At 36.0% G+C, this 25177-nt stretch overlaps 1 protein-coding gene and 1 long non-coding RNA gene across 2 annotated transcripts in view; one reads left to right on the forward strand and one right to left on the reverse strand.

Annotated features, from left to right (window-relative positions):
• Window positions 1–2491: 2491 nt before the first annotated feature.
• On the forward strand, window positions 2492–16885 carry LOC113039439 (uncharacterized). The gene is made up of 2 exons (XR_003275000.1): window positions 2492–2591; window positions 12281–16885. It is a non-coding gene; the product is annotated as an uncharacterized LOC113039439 (long non-coding RNA).
• LOC113039405 (fibrillin-2-like) overlaps window positions 14864–25177 on the reverse strand; it is a 44975-nt gene continuing 34661 nt past the window's right edge. Inside the window, exons 48-59 of the mRNA XM_026197302.1 lie at window positions 24164–24286; window positions 23947–24078; window positions 22658–22783; window positions 21720–21926; window positions 20332–20457; window positions 20108–20230; window positions 19880–19996; window positions 19646–19774; window positions 18566–18685; window positions 18257–18488; window positions 17479–17638; window positions 14864–17341 (exon numbers count right to left, since the gene is read on the reverse strand). Coding sequence (XP_026053087.1) covers window positions 16967–17341; window positions 17479–17638; window positions 18257–18488; window positions 18566–18685; window positions 19646–19774; window positions 19880–19996; window positions 20108–20230; window positions 20332–20457; window positions 21720–21926; window positions 22658–22783; window positions 23947–24078; window positions 24164–24286 — 1970 coding nt within the window. The 3' untranslated portion in view covers window positions 14864–16966. The remainder of the gene's footprint in view (window positions 17342–17478; window positions 17639–18256; window positions 18489–18565; window positions 18686–19645; window positions 19775–19879; window positions 19997–20107; window positions 20231–20331; window positions 20458–21719; window positions 21927–22657; window positions 22784–23946; window positions 24079–24163; window positions 24287–25177) is intronic.

Genomic DNA, 25177 nt, shown 5'->3' on the forward strand with positions numbered 1-25177 from the left:
AATTGTTTTTGTCTCGTCGATCTGGTACTCGGCATCACAGTATGTTACGGAGACTGATGAGTTTTGTAAAAATCTACACGTTTCAGAAGGCGGGGCATAGGGGAGCAACGATAATGTACATTATGTGAAAAATAATGTGTTTTTTTAACCATAAACCGCAGCTGTTATGGTGTGTCCACATCAAAAGTAAAGCAGGTTACTCTCTGGATGTTTTTCGGGCACTGGTGCGAAAAAAACCAAAGTCCCTTTCAAGGAAAGTCCGTTCACTCCAAGTCCAAGTCCTATCTAAATGAATGGATATTGTCTTTATACGTGTCTGAAAAGTTGTTTTTAGTTGGAATCTGACCCAGCAGAAATTACATTTTGAAAAATTTGCCCAATGAATCAATTCCCAGCTGGCATGTCAGTGTTTTTTGGCCAAAGCGTTCAGTGAAGAACATTTTAATCTCTCCTCAGAAAAACATACATCATATGACAGGACAGGTTTGGAAAATATATTAGAAACCTTTAATTAGCACTTGAGTAATTTGTGTATTTAATGGTATCAGAGAAAAATGAATGACAAGAGAAACTGACAAGGTAATTTCAGGATATTGGTTGCGCACTTGCCAATACACCCCCTTACAGACTGGGTTCACACAGACAAATCTCGCTGTCTGACCTGCGGGAGAGGCTGGCGTCCACATGCTTGGCACAAGCAAGGATTGGCAGGATTCAGCGTAGATGGCAGCAGGTGGTGCAGATGGCCGAGTCGCCACCTTCGGTTGGACGATTCGCTGTGTTGGGATTAAGTTCTGGAGGGTTATGGCTTAAAGAGTCAAACTGTAACCTTCTGTCAGACTGGAAACCTCAATGAAATTTGATGATTTATCCATAAATACTGCACTTCCATTGTGTGAAACTGATTTAATTATTGGAAATTAATGTTCGAGCTAACAACATCTGGTTTCCAGAATATTCTGGGAAAGTTCGTTTTTGGTTTTAAAACCTAAAAATAGCCTTTAGGGAACATTCTATGTAAGTTACCTTTAGTTTGTCACAAACTTTCTAGAAAGATTATATTAAGGTTACAAAAAAGAGAACATTCTCAGAACATTTTATTTGGTTCCAAAGAAAATAAACAAATTGGAACCAAATGGAACGCTCTGTGTTTGCTTCCGAAGATATCAAAGTACCAACTCCAGTGCAAATAAAACATCTTAATCTGTATTTTGATACTGTTTTCCAAAATATATATATTTTAAAGATATAGGCCACCCAAAAATACAAATTCTGTAATTATTATTCACCCTTACATCGTTCCAAACTTGCATGACTTCCTTTCATTTGTGGAAAACAAAAGATGATATTTTTAAGAATTTTGGTAACCAAACAGATTTGGCCCCCATTGACTTCCATTGTGTGTTCTTTTTTACATATAATGCAAGTCAACGTGAACCGAAACCATATGGTTACCAACATTCTTCAAAATATCTTCTATGTTCTGCAGAAATAAAAAACTTGTACAGGTTTGAATGACATGAGGGTGAATAATGATTATTGTTTTTATATATATATATATATATATATATATATATATATATATATATATATATATATATATATATATATATATATATATATATATATATATATATGTGTGTGTGTCTACAATGATTTTAAGAGTTTTGTTGTCCCTTCTTGTGGTTTGGATTCAAACAGAGATCTGACATTTTCTTTGATCACATCATGTTTTTTTCTGCATCCTCACTCGTTTAAATTTAGTGTTTTTGGAAAGATCCATGTTATGTAATTGGGTGGATGTGGTTTCTTGTTGGCAACAGATGGCCGGTGCTGTCATGAACAGATGGGGGGCCACATTGATCACAGAGGGATGTGTTGAGTTGTTTATTTCTGAACAGTCAAAACATAATTTTTATGACACTTCACATGCAACCCTGAAGCTGGTGACTCTTTAAATAAATTTATATTTAGTTAATAGATTTTGATTGAAATATGTCAAAATACCAGAAAAGCTCAAGTTGTCTTTAAATGAAACATTATATATATATGTATATATATATATATATATATATATATATATATATATATATATATATATATATATATATATATATATATATATATTAAAACTGTTATAGGCCATATTTGTTAAATTAATATATGTTAATATATATTTTATACAAATATCATTTTAGATAAGTGAATAATTTAGATTCTTTTATTAATCTTCAATTTTATTTTAGCTGAATTTAATAGCATAAACAAACAACAGCTTAATCCATGCTCTGTTGATTATTATAGATTTGTTCATGACTTATTAATGATTAGGTATTTATTTATGAAGTCCCACTGTATTCACACTGCAAGATCCAAATCAAGCCAACCCCTGTAAGTAAAAAGGAAATTCTATGCTCTGATTGGTCTATGTGGTGCACGCGGGTTCTTTAAGAGCAGGTCGCGCGCTTGTTCGCGGGCTCGCACTCTGTCGGAGCTGCCTCGTGAGCGCGCAGCTGCTGAACGCGCCCAAGTTTCGCGAGCAGACACCGAGGAGGATACTCTCCTCTCACATCACACTCAACAACGAACAGGTTAGTCAGTACTTTATTACTTATTTCGCTGTATTTAGATTTAATGCGTGTTTGAGGGCGATTTAGATGTGTGACGCGTTTTAAACGGCTTTCACGCGAGCTTAGGCGAAATCCGTTATTTTACAGAGAACCAACTAAATAACATAGATGTCATATAGGAAAACTTTAATTTATTCGACATGATTATATACTATAAAAAATATATTTAACCTTAAGGAAATTGAGATTACTGTATGTAGTTGTTTAAATCTTTATGATTATATAATTAGAGAGAAAAGTATGAAAAAGTAGGCTACCACATTTAATGTACATTTAATGTTTTTTATTTAACGTTACCTCAAGTAGCTAACGTTACTCAATCATTCAGTACTTTATGTATAAAATTTTGTCTTTTTAAAATTTTATTTAGATTGATTTATACATCTGAAAGCGGAATAAGATTTCCATTGATGTATGGTTTGTAGAGAGGCAACTATTTGAAAATCTGGAATCTGAGGGTGCAAAAACATCTAAATACTAAGAAAATCGCCTTTAAAGTTGTCCTAATGAAGTTCTTAGCAATGGAAATTACTAAGCAAAAATTAAGTTCCATCTTCATAGAACATGATCTTTACTTAATATCCTAATGATTTTTGTCATATAATAAAAATCAATCATTTTGACCCATATAATGTATTGTTGGCTATTATTGCTAATAAACCTGTGCTACTTCTGACTGGTTTTGTTTTCCAGGGTCACCTATATTACCTTATATTTTACACATTGATATGAATACCATTCAGTAGCCTACCATGGTAATTTCAAATTGCCATATTGACATTCATATTGCCAACCAACCTTTAAATCATGATGATCATCACCATACTATGCATATACTTTGTTCTTTTGGACATGTACTATAGCAGTACCATAGTATTTTTTTTTTCACCTTGTGGTAATGTTAGGACTTTTTTGTTCAGTTATGTGATCATATTTTTAATGAATACTAATATTATGTGGAATACCCTGATATTAGGATAATCTCTCATTTTGGGGCATTTCATTATTTTGAAAGCATGTGATGATGAATATGCAGTTTATTAAATATTAACATCTTTTCTCACACCATACATTTTACGAATATATATTAAAAAGCTTGAGACTCTGATCAATATTTTATGAAAGTCTGTAGCTTTATATCAAACCTAAAGAATTCAATTCATGGATTGTAGTGTGTATATATGGCTTGAAACCATTTATGAAAGGCTTCTTAAATAATGCAGTAATCTGCTTTTAATAAAATAAGACTATAAAGCATAAGCCATAGCTGATGTAATGCAGATGATATGGCACGGAACAAATACTCAGATCCAGGATCATTTTTCTCATTGGGAAAAATTTTGCTGATCTACTTCTATTCAATTAGATCGGTCTCCCACATCCATAAAGCAATGCTGAAAAGATCAGCGTTATTAATCTCAGTCAGCATGTTCACGACAGAAACCATTCATAAGGTTTTCGGTGCAAAAATAGTACAAGCGTCAGTCAAAATTAATTACAGAGTCAGGCAATTACACTCAAAAATTAGCTTGAAGGGACCAATGGGGCGTAGCTGTATGATAATATGCCTCTTTAGGCCTGATCAGACGAGTGATGTGAATTTAAAAACATGTCCTTCCCAGCCAACAGGAAACATTCTTAGAATGTTCTGGCAAGGTTCTCTCAAAATGATGAACGATAGTTCTTCAAGTTACATGTATTGAAGCTTCCGTTTTATCTGTAATGTTCTCAAAACATTAGCACTGAAACGTTATTTATACATGGTTCATGGAGCATTTTCTTCTACACTGTTTTACCTGGATGTTTGTGACATTTTCAGAACATTCAAAGAATGTTCAGTACTAACATTCTCATAATGTTTGCAGAATTCTAAAACTGAATGTTTCCTGAAAGTTGGATTACCAGGATAAAAAAAAAAAAAAAAAACGTTCTTTGTAATTTTGCAAACATTAAAAAACGTAATGTTCGTTTACTGTTCGCAAAAAAAAAAAAAAGTTTTAAAAATGTAACTCTGAATGTTCAAAATCTGTGGCATTTTAAATGTTTTAAAAATATATATAATAAATAATATAATTTAGTTTTAAGCGTTCCGAATACATTAAAAAAAATAACGTTTTCTTAATTTGCAGCACCTTTTAAAAACTGGATGTTTTGAACACTCTGAGAATATTCAGTAGTAATGTTTCCATAACGTTTGCAAGTTTACAAAATAGAAAGTTTTTGAACATTCAGAAAATCCAGTTTTGATAACTTTTATTTTTAAAACGTATTTATTATTTTATTTTTATTATATTATTTATTTAATTGGGTGTTTGTTTTGAACGTTCAGTTCTAATGTTCCCATAATGTTTGCAAAATGATAAAATGGAATGTTACATTAATGTTTGCATTACATTTTGAAGGTTAAGAACATTCTGAAAATAACATTTCCATAACTGACTTTTTCAAAACATTTAAAAAAACTGGATGTTATGTTCCCATAATGTTTGCAAAATGATAAAACAATGTTTGCATAACCAATAAAAAACATTTTGAAATATTTACAAAAAACATTCTTAGGATGTTTAAAAAATAAAATTTTAGAAGTTGTGTTTTTAAAACCTTTCACAAACTTGATGCTTTAAATGTCGAGAAAATTCAGTAGTAACATTTCTAAAATATTTGGAGAATTCTAAATTAAATAGAAAACTAAGTGTTTACATAACCAAGAAAATAACCGGTTTTTAAAGATTTAAAAAAGTGGATGTTTTGAACATTCTGAAATAGTGTTTTTTTTAGAACTTAATGGAAACAGCAAAACATCCCTGGAACACATTATTTGATAGCAGGGTGTCCTTTGCCCTCCAACACTACCTTCTCGTTCTCCAGCCTTTTTTGACTCTGTGGAAAGATGAATTTGAGCTTTCAGGGCCGGATGTGGGCGCAGGCAAAGCGATTGTTGCGTTTTCCTGGAATCAGCGTTTTTATTTCCATCTGCCGTGATTCAATAATCTGTTCTTAATAGCTGGGCTCGCGTACATCTGCGCTGGGATCTCCCATTGTCAAGATTTGGCTGGAGTCATTTTATCTCCTCTGGCGTCTCAATCTTGCCCTCCTCCCGACAGCGAGGCACATTTTTCAACACACATTTGCTGAGGTTTGACATGACACAGCGTCACTCTCTCTCTCTCTCTCTCTCTCTCTTCAGTATTCAGTGGCCGGTGTTAACTCACCTTAGGCAGCGATCGGTGTTGTCCTTTTGAGTCACTGTTGCTCAATGTTTTTAACCCAGTTATGTTAATCTGGTTGTGTCTGGTTTTATTAGTAATATTATTACTTTAAAGTTAAGTTTAAGTATGTAGTCAGGTAGTCCAAAAGTTTTTTCCGCCACCCCTCACTTCCCGTCCCGACTGACACCAGGTGGAGGACGTCCCGCTAAGGACCAGTGCTGTCCGAAGCGCTCACTCACTGCCGTCTCCTCTGTCCATCAAACGCTCTCGCGGCTCAATAATTCATGCTTTGATTTGGGATGTGAATTAAAGACGTCAGGAGTGCTGACAGATCACTTCCTCTCAGTCTCCACAGGCCAAGTCCAGGTTAACACTGACACGTTCAGACTGATCTGGGCCCAGCCGTCCTTACAAAGTATTCGGGTATTTCACTTCACAATACTCTATAGTAAGGATGCAAATAAATCAATGCATTGTGAATCAAGAAATGATTCAACATCGATTTCCTCGAGTCGATTCAGAGCCTAGTTTTGAACAGCAGATGGCGCTACTTCTGCTCGTTTCCAAATCCTGTACCACACACTTGAACCTAAAATAATCATTCATAAAAACTAGAGTAGAGTGCCATCTGCTGTTAAAAACTAAGCTCAGAACTGATTCCAGAGAGAATCGCGACACATTCTGATGATTTATCATCGTAGACCAACTCTGTATGCAATGTTTTTATTCAAATGCCAATATTTTCAAATTCTAATTCGGTGACTAGTTGTTGTTTTTTCTAAAAATAAAAGAACCAGAGTTGAGTGAATGATTCAGTGACTCGCATTCATGAAGGAAGCTGCTTGTTTCTGTATGAATCAGTGCTTTCAAACGAATCTGCTGAAATAATGATTCAGCGACTCCCTTTTCCTCAATGATTCTGTGCTTTTTAACAAATCCGTTTACTGAATATTCATCAGCTCCATCACAAAGACAGACACTTGTTTCATTTCTAAATGAATCAGTTGACTGTATGCTTCAGTGATTTGGGTATAAATACAGTCACTTGTTTTGTTTATAAAAGATGCAATGTTGTTGAAGAATCTGAAAATAAATAAATAAATAATCTAAAACATAAATGATTTTTTCCTTTAGGGCCAATAACTGATAAATGGAAGATAATTGGATAAAAAAAATCGGAAGAATATTTATAAAATATAAAAATATTTCTATTTATACTTTTTGGAGATCTTTAGTATCAAATATTGCAACTGACTTTATGATAAAACATTTGTATTTATTTTTTATTTAACATTTTTAAGTAAAAGTTTTCGTATTTAATCGTTTTCATTTGAAAAGCAAGAGCACTTAAGGTAATATTATAATAACAGTACATAATTTAAAAACTTTAAATGTAATCTGTACTTTTAATATTGTTTAAAGATAGTGTTATTAAATGTTAGCATGATCAATTATCGAAATGCAAAAGTACATCATTTTAAATATTTAAATGTGTTTTTTAAACGTTTATGTTCTTTTTATAACATTATTTTACTTTATTTGAATTTTACATGTTCTGTTTTATATGCTTTAAGTATTTTTATTTTACTTTTTTATTATTATTTTTATATGACGTTATAGATTTAATATTGTTTAATTTGCATTATTGTAATTTATTTACAATGTGCACTTAGAAGTTTATTTAAATTTTATTAAATTATTTCCCCTTCTAATATTTTTGCTGCTTCTCCTTATTGAATCTGCCATTTCTCATTGAATCGGAGGTCCAGATTCTCAAATCTCGATATGAGTTCATGAATAACTATGAATAATTTTACATCCCTGTACTCGTATGAAAACCCCACACTTCCCCATCATCCCCATGATATTTCACTTTGGTGGTGAGCTCAAGGTGAGCGGGACGTTTCCCGCAGACGTGCCGCCGGTGACAGTGATCCGTTATTGATGAATACACACGAGCACACGAACAGAAACATAAAGCGAAAAATCAAAGACTGTCAGCAGTAACGGTCGAGATGGATGGCGTCATCTCTCCTTTCCTTTCTCTTCCCAGACCCGTTCTATCTTGATAAACATCCAGCTGGCGGGAAAATTGAACCGAATTCGCTGTTAGCCCTCCGTTAGCATTTCTTCAATGCTAACACCATTCGTTTGTCATTATACTGTGTCCTTTAATTAGTTTCGGAGAGGGCTCTCGGACAAATAATGACGAATCCGGCCGTTTGGTCCGTCTCAGTGAATAATGAGCTGGGTTTCAGTCGTTTTCCTCACAAACGTTCCTGCGGGCCGAAAGCGGAGACACCACGCGGACGTTTCCTCCCCGAGGAGCTTGTTAATGAAAAGCCGTTCGTTTTCAGATGAGGAAGAGCTGAGGAGAGTTTCTTCCTCAAACACACACACACATTTACTACTGTGATGGAGAATCTGATGCGTCATGAGAAACTTTTAGTCCGGTGAGGGCTTTTCTGAAATAAATGAATAGGTTTGTTCTGCAAGGATGCATTAGATTGATCAAAAGCGACAGTGAAGACATTTATAATGTTGGAAAATATTTATGTTGCAAATAAATGCTGTTCTTATGAGCTTTCTAGTCATCAGCGAATCCTGAAAAGAAAAAACTTGTTTTCAACATTGATAATGATCAGAAATGCAGCAAATCGTGATTCCTAATATGAATTTTGAAGGATCGTGTGACACAAGAATGGAGAAATGATGCTGAAAATTCAGATTTGATCACAGGAATAAATTATATTTTAACAGATAATACAACAGAAAATAGTTATTTTATATTTTAATAATATTTAAGAATTTTTACTGTATTTTTGATCAAATAAACACCGCCTTGGTGAACATGAGAGACTTCTTTCAAAAACAGGAAATAAATACATTTAGATATGAATTATATATGTAGATAAATGCATGAATAAATGTTTATAAACAACAAATATTGTTTATAAAATGTTGTTAGTTCTTGTTATTAAAACATAATCTATCCTTGTGTTCAATTAATGAAAAAAAGCATAAAACATGCCTTTTTGAGTTTTGCTTTATTACACTATTAGAAGCCATAATTGAATATAATAGAAATCATAAACTGCATACAGAAATATCTTTCCAACTTTATAATGTATTATATGAAAGTAATGCATTATTTTATAATAATGGGGGAAAAAAGCACAAAACATGTCTTGACTTTTACTGTTATTTGTTATTATTATTATTATTATTATGTAATTTATTATTTTTGAAACAATATACATAAAATATTTAATTTTTGTAAAGTATAATACAAAATGATATATTATAATATGTACTGTTTTATTATAATTTTTTACTGTAGTGGTTATTATTATTTTTATTATTATTTCTATTTTTATTTCATGCATTATACCTTTTACTCAGCCATAGTATAATTTGAGAATAATTTTATAATGCATTATATAAATGTAAATGTATTGTTATAAGAAATTAAAAAAGCATAAAACATGCCTAGACAATTTTTTTAACTAGTTATACTACGTTTGACTTCTTGCATTAAACATTTAACTCCGTAAACAACTTCTATCAAATATAATATTTAATATTTAATAAACAGTAGAATATGAAATATAATATACAGTACACCATACAGCATATAAGTATCACTAAGGACCCTAAAGAAGGACCAAAAAGGTATTTTTGAACAGTTTTTAAGAGCACATTAACCACGGTTGGTTTCATTCATCATGAACAGAAAGAAAGATGTATTCCTGTCCTGTTTACTTGTTAATTGATCCTGTTGATGTCATTGAGGGGGTTTAACAGCCTGAGGATCTGGCAACCGGCCCTGTTATTGCACAAACATGCACTTCTGACCAGGTAGATGTTGTTTAGGGTCCCACAGATTCGTTGAGTGTTTGCTCTGAGACGAGTCCTCTGGCTGTGACCTGTGTTTCTGAAGACCTGCTGGGTTTCCATCTGCTCCAGCCGTTCACCCTCAGTGTCTGAAGGACAGAAAACACAAACCAGATCTCTGATATCTCCGAGCTGAGCACCAGCGAGGTGACGTGGCTCTCATTTGTCATCTAGGGTTTCAAACTGGGATCAGATTTGCAGTTAAGTGTCAGTATGAACTTGGACATTTTCATCAGATCCACAGACTTTTTGAGGCCATGGACTGTCAAATATGTGAATCATTGCAGAATCATATATAAAAAAATTGAATCGAAGGACCTCTTTTTTTACTGTTAATACTGAGGTAGTATTATATAGACCACAATATCAACTTTGGTCAATTTGAACATTTATACATATTTTAGTCATTATTATTATTATTGTAAGCATTATTAGTATTTATTTTTACTATCATTAATTTATTTTTATTTTTTTAAATAACATTATTAAAAGAATGAGTAAATAGAATCAAAACTATACTATAATTTAAATAAATATTTAAATATAAAATTTGCATCATGTAAATTCCTGTTCAGTAGTTTTATTATTAGTAGTAGCATTTTTTCTTAAATTAATAAAATATAACAATTAGTATAGAAATAGAAGCATCTTTATCCATTCATTTAATTATGATAATGATGACGACAATTATGGTGATGATAAGTTAATGAATGAATAAAGTGTTGAAAATAAAAATACAGTTTTTAATATAAATGATTTTACAAAATTTTACTAGACCTACAATAATTTACAGTATGTGGAAAATAAGGTTTTATTTCTTTCTTTCTTTTTTTACCTTAAACACATTTCATTACACCAAATACACAAAATTATGTGTTTTTTAGCAACATCATATGACCCCTCTAATTGAATAATAACAATAATAATAGTGAATTAATGAATTTATAAATAAAATGTTAAATCTAAATAAAAATAATAAAATTAAGCAAATGTTAAAAAAATAATTGTAATAAATTATTATTTTTTACTGGTTTATTCATATTAATTGAATAATAATAATAAAATTTACAAAAATTAATTATAATTTTAAATAAATTATTTTGCTGGTTTATTAATATAATATTAATTCATTTAATATTAGGGAATGAATTAATTAATGAAATGTTGAAAATCTAAATTTTATTAAATTTTTACTGGTTATTTATAATAATTATAGAAATAATAATTACATAAATTTTATTACTAATAATAACACTATAATTTATCGCTTATTTATTAGTAGTATAGTGTTATTTATTGTAAGTTATTAATTTGTTTTTGACAGCAGCAGCATTTATATATATATATAGGTTGCACTTTATTTTACAGTATGTGTACTGCCATGTACTTTATAGTGTACTTACAGTGTATTTATCTAAGAAAGTTCTGGTAATACAGGGTAACTACATGGGGTAGGGTTAGGTTTAGGGGTAGGTTCAGGGTTAGTACCTAGTTATTACAAGGTTATTGTAATTACTATAATAAGTACATAGTATGTACATGAGGAACAGGACTGTAAAATAAAGTGCTATATATATTTATTTTGCACAGTAAAATTTCCCTCTGCTCTGTAAGACCCTTGGGACTCTTGCTCTCGTGTCTCAGGGAAGAGCTGATTGATTAAGTCCCGTTGATGAAGTGGCCAGAGCGAGCAGCACAGGACGCAGAGATACGGCTCGCGTGAAGAGAGCGTCGTCCCAGATCTTCACATCGTCCCGTCATCCATCATGAGGCTTGGGCCCGTCCATTCAGCACCAGTGATTTCTGCGCCAGTCATCCATCTTTCCCCTTGTCTCTGTCTGATCGCTTTAATCAGGCTGCTGCTGTTCACAAGTTTAAGATAATCGTCTGCTGACATTTTGCATCCTGTGATCCCAGACCAGCGACACTCGAGAGAGTGAGACTCGTATTATTCACAAATGCTTATTTGGTTTCCTCCAGGAGGCCGCTAATGATTCGTTAAAAAGCCCCGCTGATGGATAAAGACTACATTTACAACAGCCGCTTTTGCTGGTATTGCCGTTTTGTAATCAGCTTCACCATTACGTAGAGTGTCAGGGTAATTATAGAAGTTTTGCTCGGATTAGTAGAAACATTCATTCAGGCGCTCAGATTTGACACATGACTTTATAAGCCTCCACATCATTAACATGATCAACAATCTACTGAAAACATGAGTAATGCGATCTTCTGCCATTTAATATCATCCTAATATATATATATATATATATATATATATATATATATATATATATATATATATATATATATATATATATATATGATTTTTATTTTATTTTTACTGTTTTAACAAAAAAATTAACGTGCCAAATGTGCCCCAGGCCAAGTTTAAATTTTTTTTTAATACATTGTGGTAACATCCAGTGTACACTTCTGAAATGCACATAATAGCTTCTTCACTGTGAGCTTTTTTGGGTTTAGGAACAGTTAATGGTCATGCAACTAAACAGATTAAATGCTGAATTCGTGTGTGTTGTGTGTTTACAGGGTGAAGTACAACAGACCAGAGGCCAAACGCTCTGTAGCGAAGGCGTCGTTTCTGTGACTCTGTGCTGTCCACCTACATCCCATCCTGGCCCTGAAATCCACACTATACCAGACATTAGCCAGCCTCCATCAATAGTACCAACCTTACAAGACGCTTCTGTGTGAGAAAACACAAGCACGAAGGAACAGATCATCTCTGACTCATCAACCTAATGCACACCTACTGGAGCCCACTCAATTAAACTCGCTTGAACACACGGCTTTCCCGGCTTCGCATATTTATCTGATCTGATTAGGTGTCTGATGTTCATTGTCTGACGCTTTCAGCGGCAGTTAGAAATGGGATGCTTGCCGTGAGGCCATCCATAAACTGGCGCCCAACGTAGGGACAACACCTGCAAACCGTGTCCCATCTGGAACCAATTAGCCCCATCCCTGCAGCCAAAAGAAACGAGCGTGTGACTCGAGTTCTTGCTGTTTTTATGCATTGTGGCAGCCCGTTGTGTCATGTCCCATCGGCTTGCGCTGCTCCACTTGCGTATCAGATACGATTTGACAGGTCTGGAATAAAAAAAGCCTGTCGTTTTGACCCCTCTTGGTCCCGGATTGCTCCACTTGTGTCACTTTGCGTGTCCGTCACTCGTTCGAAGGTGTCCACTTTGGCCTCGTTTGTTCACATCGAGGTCGCCGCATCAATCTGGCCAATCTCTCTGTCCCACCCACTCTTGCGACAGCTTGCAAGTTCTGTCGTCGCCCCCCCTGGAGGATGAGCGATGTGTCCACGTTAGACTATGAGCTGCTCTCGCCGGGGCCGTCATTTGCCGGGGTCCCCAGCAGCCCACCTCTTGGTGGCGATGCTGAGCAAAGGACGGCCTTCGCATTCGTGGGTCTCCTGATGCTGTTTTTGATTTTCCTGTTGGTGCGTTGCTTCCGGATCTTGCTGGACCCTTACAGCCGAATGCCCGCTTCATCTTGGACCGATCACAAGGAGGGCTTCGAGCGGGGCCAGTTTGATTACGCCCTGGTGTAGTCATGTGACCTTGACACACCACCTGCCTTACCCCAACCTGTGGCATGACTCCAAGCCTGTAGCTAATTGCGCTTAAACCATCATGGGTTTGATTCCCAGGGAATGCACGTGCCATGTATACAGTACCTTGAAATACACTTTGGGCGAAAACTTAACCGAATTAACAGGGTCGTCCATTTCTTCCGCTGTAGCTACTTCCTCAGGACGGTCTACAAGGTCTACAACGAACAAACACATGAAGTCAACGGTTCAAGGTGCCCAACACAATGCTAACTGTGAACCGTTACTACCCTTCAGCTACTGTACATACTTTGTTACTGTAGATGAATCTTAATTGTAAAAGACATGATGAAACCCTTCAATGGACTCATGTAGATGGCATATTTAATTTAATGCAACTGAAAATGTGGCTATGTCAATTGTTGCTGTAAACTGATTTAAAAGGAAAAGAAAGGAAAGGAAAGCACGTGTTGCCAAGAATGGTGTCCCATACTTGGAATTTGTGCTCTGCATTTAACCAATCCAAGTGCACGCACACATCAGGGAGTAGTGAGAAAAACACGTTAATTGTTTCAGTGAATTCAGCAAATGGTTTTCGCTAAGTTTACACAGATCACTTAAGTGTCATTAAAATGTCAATTTCTGTTAATTGTTGCGTTGAATTCAACAAATGGTTTATATACAATTTACACTGTAAAGATCACTGAAATTTCATTCAATTGTTGCTTTGGATTTAACTTGGTTTCCAAAGCAATTTACACTTTGTTCCTGCTTAGTCATTGCTGCCCTCATTGCCTCGTTTTCATTGGTGTAAAATTAAATAAGCCTTCTACCATGATTATGGCATACTCCATTTGATTTTGTCTATTTAGCATGGTAAATTTGCACAAAATACATCTTTAAGGAAAACTTCAGTATTGGAAAGTCAGAGTATGTCCGACATACCTGCTGCCTTCGACAGACCCGTTCTAAACTTTATACGTTTCTGAGGATGTTCTGGATTTGGAGCAAAAATCCCTTTAAGATTTCTGAACTTCTGTCCTTGTATTATTATTGCTGTTTCTTGTACTTTTGACTATGTGTATATATATATATAAGCCATATGTTCTCATATATTGAAGGTTGTTCCTGTCATTGGTTGTCTGTTTGCTGATGTACCGAGCTCTCTGAAACGGTTGTGATCGAAGAAAGGTTTAGAATCGTCCGAAAGATATATTTTTATATCCCCGCTCCGATTTGGAGTTCCCTTTTTGCTAATGTGTCGTCTTGAATTTGCAGCTCTCATTTGGACGGATGTGCAAAGAATGGTGATATGCCAAGAAACATTGGAGCTTGCGTTTGCTTTGTGAGTTTTGTAAGTAGTTTGGATATTTTCCTAATTCCCTTTTGTCTGAAATAAAACTGGGTTTATTCACTTAAGCCTTCCAAAATCTTCCAGACGAAGTGGCCACCCTTCTGAGATCAATAAGCCATTTCCACTTGGATACGCTCGCTAGATCTCTTTAGCATGGCTAAAAATAGCCTTTTGCACAAAGAGAACAGAAAGACAAAGGTTTAAAAATATAACCCATGTTGTTTTATTGCCATTTGTTGTTTCGTACAGATGTTCACAAACATTGTGCGGATCACTCCGATCTAACAGATGGATCAAAAATGGTTTAAAAACAATGCATTTGGAATTACTCATTAGCAGTGAACGGGGTGCTCAGGTTTCTCCGTCATGCATGTTTATGGCTCAAAGGAATTCATACAGATGCCCTAATCAATGCACCTCTGGGATTTATGGTATGGGATGACATCCTGAGCGACCCGGTCCACTTTCTTTGGTCTGTAGTTCGTAACCCAACACTAGCTTGATGACTATTTCAAGTTTGCTGCTGATTTTTTGACATACAGTACAGTCACGCACATTCGCTCTTTTACATGTAGTGGCATCAACAAAAACAAAAGATATGAAAGTATACAAAGTTCCCAAGTTAGACAAATGATTATGCATAAATATAGCTCAGGCTGTCGTACAGTGCAGTTACTGTGATGTTCAAGAAACAGTTTTGTCATTCTAGCACCAAAATCACTTTGTTTACAGCCTTTGAAAACAGTCCAATATTGCTGGTCGTTGCAATAAACTACAGTATTATTAATTTAGATGATCAATGGACAAGCTCATGTAAACAGTGATGTACGTCACGTAGTGCTCAGTGACAGTAAATTAAGTACGCCGTGATCATTAATTGTCAGTATTCAGAGGAAAAACAAAGTCAACAGCTCTTAAAGGCTATTTATCTAATGTGTACAAGTAAATATTTGGTTTGGCAGTCTTGATGCTTGAGAATACAAAAGAAGAAGAAATACAAACAAAAACTACATTTCACTTTAAAATATACAATTACAATTTTCAACAAGCTTTGATGGTAATGATTTTTCAGCATTGAGACAGTACAAAAGACAATCACACATGAAATAAAATAAAACACAAAAGACCTTTTGAAAAATGTCACGTTAGCGATCCACAAATCAGTTCGTAGTACAGCGTACGTTGGAATCTTAGCACCTTGTTTGTTTCGCGGTTACTGTGAAACTAAGAAACGAGGGTCACCTAGTAATCGTTACTACACTTGAAAGTTGAAAATGTGTGTTTGCGTGTCCGTATCTGGAGTGTTTAGGAGGACGGCTTGCCAAACAATCCTTATGTACAATTGAGACTGCACATCTCCAGCTGCAATCAAAAATGGCCTCTAGTTGGTTTACCCAGCAGGCTGCCAGTTCTCCATTCGTATGTGCTCTGTTTGCCAAGCAGGTCTTTGTCAAATACACCAACAAGAGCACACAAGTATGGAGAAGAAAATGCTTCAAATGTGAATGCCAAGTTTGTGCAACATAACATGCATATTCGAAAACCCTTTAGACAGTCGCAGCCATTTTTGGAATGATTTTTCCCTGATTAAATTACGCAGAGGAGGCCCAGTGCAAATTGAGCACCACTCCTGTCCTAACTTCGGTACATATATTTGTGTGTGTTCTCGTGCATGTGTGTAAAATGAGGTAATGCGATGTGGCAGCTCATGCAAACACTCCAGAATGTCCCAGAAATATTGTGTAAAAAGACTCGTAAAAAGTTTCGAGAACCATAAGCAGTTTGAAACTCATGTTTTGACTCATGTTTAAACCTGAAAAATTGCTGCAGTGTGACCTTTTTTGTGTTTAGTTTTAAAGACAGTACAATACTTGATGAATGACTAAATACTGAATGGAATAAACTTTTTACCCCAGTTTATACTGAGATATCGAGGTGAGTGAACAGTCTTTATATTTTTCTTCATCTATAATGCAACGTTTTTATGTGCACTAAAGACTGAAATGTCATTTCATGATAATTTTGACAGTTTACAACTGTAATAGCCATACTAAAATTAAATTGTCTTTACGACTGATTTTTCTGATTGTCCCTCTGGTAAAAGTGGGTGCTAAAGCTAGTGCTAACGCACTCCTGCTAATTTGTGGTGGTATATGTACATATTCCACCGAACCTGGTGGAGTCGGTAGGAGCTGACATGAAAGGATGGCAAAAAAAAAAACGAACCCAAAACATGGCGGTAAATTGACAGTCTTGCAGAGCCTACGCCCTGCAGTGAAGGGCACGTGGTCAAGGGTCAGTCTCAGTGCAGGTGGATGTGCAGCTTGATGCGCAGTGCATCGCCAATCTCGCCCAGCAAGTAGTAGCTGTCATGTTGGTCCTCCATTTGATGAAGTTTGCGCGGACCGAACAGACGCAAGCTGGCAATCTCCAAGCGGTACAAACCTGGAGGGGGTGGCTTTCGACCCAGCCGCAGAACGCTCTTCCCATCGCGACGCTCCAGGATGCGGAAGTGGTCACCTTGGTTTCCATGCGTTATGACATAGCGCACATGGTGCTCAAGCGGCTCCAGGGCTGGAAGCAACTCAAGTAGGGGTTCCTTGTTTTGCAGCTGTGCCAGACTGAGGTTCATGGGGATAGCGGTCTGGACATCCATGCTGGCTAAGCTCACCGTCTCCTGAGGGAAGGACAGAAGAGTTGGAAACCTTAGAAGAAGCATCTGAAAGATTTAAGTCTTACACCCTTTCAGTCTTAGCACTTTGGCTATATTGACAACAAGACATCTAAAGAGAGATGGACAGTACTCAAAAGTACCTTGAGCTCATTAGCGTCAGAATTACGCCTATGGCGACCTTTCTTTCCAAGGTCACCATTGATCTTGCATTCATAGCAGGCCTCTGGTGACAATGAGTCTTCGTCATCCACTCCCTCTGAGCCAAACTGACCCTGGAAGCCCGCTCCTGTGATGCAGTGCCTAGAAATGAAAAATGGTGAAACATTAATGCATTCTTTGCACTTATACAGTTCAGGGAAGTGATTTCCAAATTCTTGTTCTGGAGGCCCAACAACCTATAGAGCAGGGATCTACTCTGCTCCTGGAGAGACCGTCCTTGCAAACTTCAGTTCCAATGCTGCTCCAACACACCTGTCTGTAATTACCAAGCAACCTTCGGTGTGGTTGACACAGGATGTAACTGAACTTTGAAGTATGGTAGTTCTCCAGGAGCAGGGTTGGATGGAGACTCCTGTGGATTCTAGCGCTAATCCTGAAGACCTTTGTAACCTGGGTTTGCGATACTTGGGGCTAAAGCTAAACCCTGCAGGACAGTGGCCTTCCAAGACCAGAGTTGACCTCCCTACTATATAGTGTACAGTATGTTCAAACTATTTGGGTATCCAGTCCTGCTACTGAAGGGCCACCTTCTTAGACTTTATCCCTTGAACTAGCTAGTAAAGCTCTTCTGGATTACTAGAAGCATCCAAGTTGGGTGCATTGTAGAAAGGTGGGGCTGAACTCTGAAAGAAAGTTGTCGAGCAGGAATGCACACTTGTGGCATACACAAAAATGAGCAGGCTAGCCTTAATTACTCACCCTTGTCCTGCTCTGAAGAAGCCCCCGGGACATCCGCACAAGTATCCACCATCTGTGTTGGAGCAGCCATAGCTGCAGGGGTTATTGTTCAGCGCACATTCGTTAACATCCTGGCATCCGCCAGCAGAGAGCTCAAAGTCGAAACCTGATGGGCACATGCACTTATAGCTGCCCAGAGTGTTATAGCAAGATGCAGACCCACAGACTTGGTTCCCGGCACATTCATTCTCGTCTGGGTGAATGGAAGACGCAGAAATTAGAACAACTGTGCAACTGAGAATCGCTATTCATCTGCGCAGAAATACTCACCCACACACTGATTCCACTGGTAGTGCTGAACGTAACCCTGCGGACATCCGCAACGAAAGCCTCCCAACATGTTCTGGCAGCCATGTTGGCACCGGTGGTTTCCACCACATTCATCAACGTCTGTCAGAAACCAAAATCAGGTTAGCATGTGATTCTAATCTTGTCCGTCCACCTTCTAAGTGGTGTTGGTTCCTTAAGTACTTTCTTTTCAATCAATTTTCCTATTGGGATTTTGAAAAAATGCTTTGTTAAAGCATTATATGCGATGAACCAAACCAAACAATTCCAAGAAGTATTGCAAATGACAGTCTAAAGCCCAAGTGTACTTCGGCCGGTCATGATCCGTGATGGTCCGCACACTGTCCGTGTGATGCAATTTTTATAATCAGAATGGTCCACTGACATCTACGTACAACAGCGCTGGCATGAGGTGAGTGTTGAGACAGAACGAGTCCACAAGGTGCTATGTGCTGAATATGCTTTGAAAGCCACATTGAAACGGCCGTGTGCGAGATGGAGCAGAACGCGTAAAAAGTTTAGCTAGAACTTAAAGACAGTAAAATTTGTATAGACGTAAAAACATTTGTACTAATTAATCGCATATTTTTTCTAAATTTAAAGTTGTAGTGTGCATTTGGGAAAGTCTCCCATTTGATGTGGTCGTAAAGAGGTGTAAAGAGATTTGTTTTCAAGAAAAAATCAAATACGTTTAAGGCCCTGCCTTAATTGCATTAAATATTTTAACGTATTAAACAGGAAAAAATGTATCGCTTGGGTTAACGCATTTTGACAGCACTAATTTAAGTAATTTGAGAGCGGCTTGATTATGTCCTTTATGGTGCTTTGTGGGAGTGCGCAAGTGATATAGGCACAATTTTAGCACCACAACTCTCTGATTGGTGGAATTGTCTGTAAAGCATCATGGGTAATGTAGTTTTCCACCAAAAATTCTGCTGTTACACATGATTATGCACTGAATAGATGGTTTCAACAAAAGCATATGACAGCTTTTAACAAGTGATGTTTGCATTGGTGCTTAGTGCAAAAATATTTCTAATGGGCCTAAAATTTAAAACCTACCGTCACAGTTGAGTCCGGTGGCATCCAGAGAGAAGCCCTTCTGACATTCGCAGTTGAAGCTTCCGGGGGTGTTAAGGCAGGAGGCGCGGGAGCCACATACGTTCGGCTGATTGCTGCATTCGTTGTTGTCTACGAGATGAAGCATGGAGGCAATTTTAGCTCCAAATGACCTGCTCAATTATTTAGATTCTGGGCTAGGCATGTTAGCGGGTGGTTTGAGTTCATATCCCTCACCTATGCATGCCGTCTGGTGCTGCATGAAGCCCGAGGGGCATTTACAGGTGAAGCCACCGATCGTGTTGACACACAGGAACTGACAGTTGTGCTGCTTGGTTGAGCACTCATCCAAATCTGGGATGAAATAAGCCGTTTTTCATTTTAGCACACACATTGGGACTGATTATTGCTATGAGCATATTTTATTGCATCAAGGACAAATATACGCTTTGATTATGAGCTAACCTTTGCAGGTCTTCCCATCAGGCTGTAGGATATATCCTCTGGGACATGAGCACAGGTAACTGCCTTCAGTGTTTTTGCACAGGAAATTGCACGGCTTGGGCGACTGAGAGCACTCGTCCATATCTAATTGAAAAGCATCAAGTATTGGATCAAAAACAGGCTTTTTGAACCGTACCACACTTTGTTGTCTTAAATGAGGGTTATGGTGAGCGAGGAGAACGTACCGACACAGGAAGTGCCAGTGAAGTCATTGGTGTAACCCACGTTGCAATGGCAGCGGAAAGAGCCGACGCTGTTGATGCACTGGCCGTTCTTACACAGGTTAGGCATCACCTCACACTCGTTAATGTCTGCAAAAACATGGTAGATATGGTAAAAAAAAAAATGCATCTAAATATGCATATTACATCTAAAAGAAATGCCTGAATTTTAATAAAGTACTTCTAACTAAACATATTTAGCACTTATTAAAAAACAGTACTAATGTTAATATAATACTAATAATGATAAATTAAATATTGTTTATATATATATATATATATATATATATATATATATATATTTCACATGTACATTACTGGTAAATAAATATCCACTTCCAAAGCAAAGAAATGGATGTGCTTTTTGTATAATTTATTACAGTGCCGAATAATTCACTAAAATATTATTTTAAAAATGCATTAATGTAAACCATTCATAATTCTAAATTTAAAAATGCATGGATATTTTATAAATGTATATATTTATTAAATACATTTCAAATATCCATAAACTTATTTGAAATATTGATGAGAACATGAATATATTAAAATGTATTTTTAAATATTTCCCAGTAAATATCCACAATCCAATATTTTTGCCAAAAATTATTAGAATGATAAATAATTAACTATAATAAAAAAAAATGCATTGATGTAAACATTTATAATTATCGACATAAAAATACATATTTCTGAATTCATTTATATATATATATATATATCCAGATTATTTACACTTAATATAATCAAATGTATTTAAAAAAAATAATTTGAAATGTTTATGAAATATGAATATACAAATATTTCAAATATATTGAAATAGCCCAAACACTTAATCATAAATCACAAAGAAAAATAAAAAAGATATTTGATCATTTGTCCAAAAGGAATTATAATAACAATTTATTCCAGTAAAATTGTTTTAAAATATCCATTAGTGTAAATATACATAAGTATAAACAAATATGAAAAGTAACACACATTTTCTTAATTTATATGTTATATATATATATATATATATATATATATATATATATATATATATATATATATATATATATATATATATATATACCCACTGCTCCGGGTGTGTGCTCACAGTGTGTGTGTGCATTTCAGATGGGTTAAATGCAGAGCACAAATTCTGAGTATGGGTCACCATACTTGGCTGAATGTCACTTCACTTCACTTCACTTCATATATATATATATAAATCCTATAAATTGTATAGATATTTGAATGTACATAAAATAACTGCACTGGTCTAAAAGAAGCTAATGTTGATTTTATCATAGAGACTGTCGCTCAATGAAATCTCTCCACAGTGACTCAGAAGAGCTGAGATTTCTTACCTCTGCCGTCGGTGGTGTATCCGGGTCCGAGCGGACACATCTTCTTGTACTGGATGGTGCCGGGCAGAGGGCAGAGTTCACAGAGCGAGCCCCAGCCGCGGCCGGCGTTACAGCAGCACTCCGACTTGGTGACGGTGTTTCTGTTAGTGGACGACTGCTGGCACATCGTCTGCAGGACCTCCGTGAAGCAGAAGCCCTTCCTGTTATCTGACAACAGTACAGGCCAGTTAGACACAATTATTCTCATTAAACCGGCAATCCTGTATTAAATGATTGAAAACTGGGGGTTTGATTCAGTTGTAACATTTGGTTTCATGCGATCTGTGTACACATTCTGATTGGCCGCTGCCTCTTTCAGATGTGTTCTAATTGGCCGCTGGCTCTTTCAGCCGTGTTCTAATTGGCCGCTGGCTCTTTCAGCCGTGTTCTCTGATTAGCCGCTGGCTCTTTCAGCCGTGTTCTCTGATTAGCCGCTGGCTCTTTCAGCCATGTTCTCTGATTAGCCGCTGGCTCTTTCAGCCGTGTTCTAATTGGCCGCTGGCTCTTTCAGCCATGTTCTCTGATTAGCCGCTGGCTCTTTCAGCCATGTTCTCTGATTGGCCGCTGGCTCTTTCAGCCGTGTTCTAATTGGCCGCTGGCTCTTTCAGCCGTGTTCTCTGATTAGCCGCTGGCTCTTTCAGCCATGTTCTCTGATTGGCCGCTGGCTCTTTCAGCCGTGTTCTGATTGGCCGCTGGCTCTTTCAGCCGTGTTCTCTGATTAGCCGCTGGCTCTTTCAGCCATGTTCTCTGATTGGCCGCTGGCTCTTTCAGCCGTGTTCTAATTGGCCGCTGGCTCTTTCAGCCGTGTTCTCTGATTAGCCGCTGGCTCTTTCAGCCATGTTCTCTGATTGGCTGCTGGCTCTTTCAGCCATGTTCTGATTGGGGACGCTGGGTCTTACCAATGCACTCCGTGCCCGTGGAGCTTGGTTCGAAACCCTCGTTACATTCACAGCGGTAGCTGCCCACGGTGTTGATACAGCGGCCGTTCTTGCAGATCCCCGGCTTGCTGCGGCACTCATTCAGATCTGCCAGAGAGAGAGAGATGATCTGAGACGACTTATGCAACAAGACAGACGGCAACAGCACCATGAGCACCTGCTGTATAAAAGTGACTTACTTGTGTAAATTTAAATGATATCCAGTATGCAATACAGAAAATGGTTTAGGTTATATCAAATAAAAATGTTACAGATTTTAATTGTGTAATATTGGTCAAATTTGACCTATTATTATGTAATTATATAAAATATAAATAATTATTTTTATTATATTTCTTCTTTATTTTAAAGGCTTTTATATTAATATTGCATTAAATACAAGATTACTTTTATTATTATTATTATATAGAAAATATAAATATGAAAATATTTGTCTTATGGTTATTTTGCATTAAATTTTAATTATTGTTATTAATATTATTATTATTCAAAATGCATGTTAAAAACTTATCATTTTGTCCAACTACATTGTCTAGGATATCACTACATTCTCAATATTCCAGTTTACATTGATATAAAGTAACATTAAATATTAGTATTATATAAATATTACTTATTTAACCTAGTAAACACTATGATAACAATTTGCATAAAATGCTGAAATAGTATTATGACTATGTAGAAAAATATAATATAATATAATACATAATATTATTGTATATTTTGTGTTTTTTGTTTTGTATATTTTGTGGCTATTGTATTTTGCCAAACTTTATGTTTTTAAAAACATTTGTATAATACTAATTTAATATTTTATTAAAACTGCATGTTACAAATAGCCTTGTAAAACTTTTGACAAAGTACAATAGTTACTGCAGTCACATTAGACAAATGTATATTTATACTGCATAAAATTTAAAGTTATTATTATTATCACTAAACAAATATATATATTATTGTTTTATAGTAATTAAACAAAATATTAAAGCATTATTATTACTACTATATATTTAGACATTTTCTGAAGAAAATATTTTTGCTCATGCAAAATTATTAGTCACTATTAGTTTCTGCAATATTCTGGTCTTTTCCACCAGTTTTCTCGTCCACCAGTTGAAAATCATGAGTCTGTTCTTTTGAATTACTGTCTATTTTTCTGATGAAGACACACAGGCATCGTTCTCTCTTTAGAGCTTGAGTGAGTCTCTCTCTCTCTTACACACACACACACACTCGTGCTGGTTTCTCACCCATGCACCCCTCTCCGTCGGGCCGGCGCGTCATGCCTGGAGGACAGATGCACATGAAGGTACCGATCTGGTTTTTGCAGGCCATTCCTCTGGAGTCGCAGTCATCCAGCCCCTCTGCGCACTCGTCCTGGTCTGCAAAGAGAGAGGGAGGACTAATGATTATCATATGCACTCCCGTTTGTGTGTGTATAATGATGATGTGGATCGTCATACAGACCTCGGCACATTCGGTTGTCGTCGCGCAGCACGTATCCCGTCGGACACATGCACTCGTACGAGCCGAAGGTGTTGACGCAGCGGAAAGCACAGAGCAACGGGTTCACCGCGCACTCGTTAATGTCTGAACACACAGAATAAAGATGAACACACAGATCCTAAGAGAAAACCGCCACTTTATGAATGTAGTATGTGACTAAAAAACACGTTTATTTCCAGTAGAAACATCTTAACAACCTCAAAGCAAGCATCATTTGTTGAAGTGTAACTGTGTTAGGTCATTTAAACAGAATTTATTCACTTAAGAAGCATAATTATGTAATTTATTAATACTTTATTAAGAGGCATATAAAAAAATGCAAAAACTAATATAATTTAGGGGTTGACCGATATGTGACCCTGGACCACAAAACCAGCCTTAAATTTAAATTTTTCGAAATTGAGATTCATGTACCATCTGAAAGCTGAATAAATAAGATGTATGGCTTATTAGGACCAGAACATATTTGGCAGAGATACAACTATTTAAAAATCTGGAATCTGAGAGTGTAAAAAAAAATATTGAGAAAATTGTCTTTTAAAGTTGTCCAAATAAAGTTCTTAGCAATGCATATTACTAATAAAAAATTATGTTTTGATATATTTACAGTAGGAAATATATACAAAATATCTTCATGGAACATGATCTTTACTAGGTCCAGGTGCACATATGTGTTTTTCAGGGCTGATACTGATTATTACAGATAAGTTGACTGATAACCGATATATATGTCTGCCATTAAAATTAAACTAAATTCAAATTAAGAATAACAGGGGCTTGACAAAACTTTTTAAAATGCTTTTATGAATTATTTTATAGGCAAATGACCGAAAACCATAAAAGCATTTAATATCGGCACCGATAATGCCGATAATCGGTTGACCCCTACTATAAATTATGTATCCTTACAATTATGCTTCTTTGGTAAATAAATCTGGTATTTTATATATATAAATTAAAGAAAACAAATTTAAA

The sequence above is a fragment of the Carassius auratus genome, chromosome 22 (assembly GCF_003368295.1).
Source record: "Carassius auratus strain Wakin chromosome 22, ASM336829v1, whole genome shotgun sequence".
Classification (NCBI taxonomy): domain Eukaryota; kingdom Metazoa; phylum Chordata; class Actinopteri; order Cypriniformes; family Cyprinidae; genus Carassius; species Carassius auratus.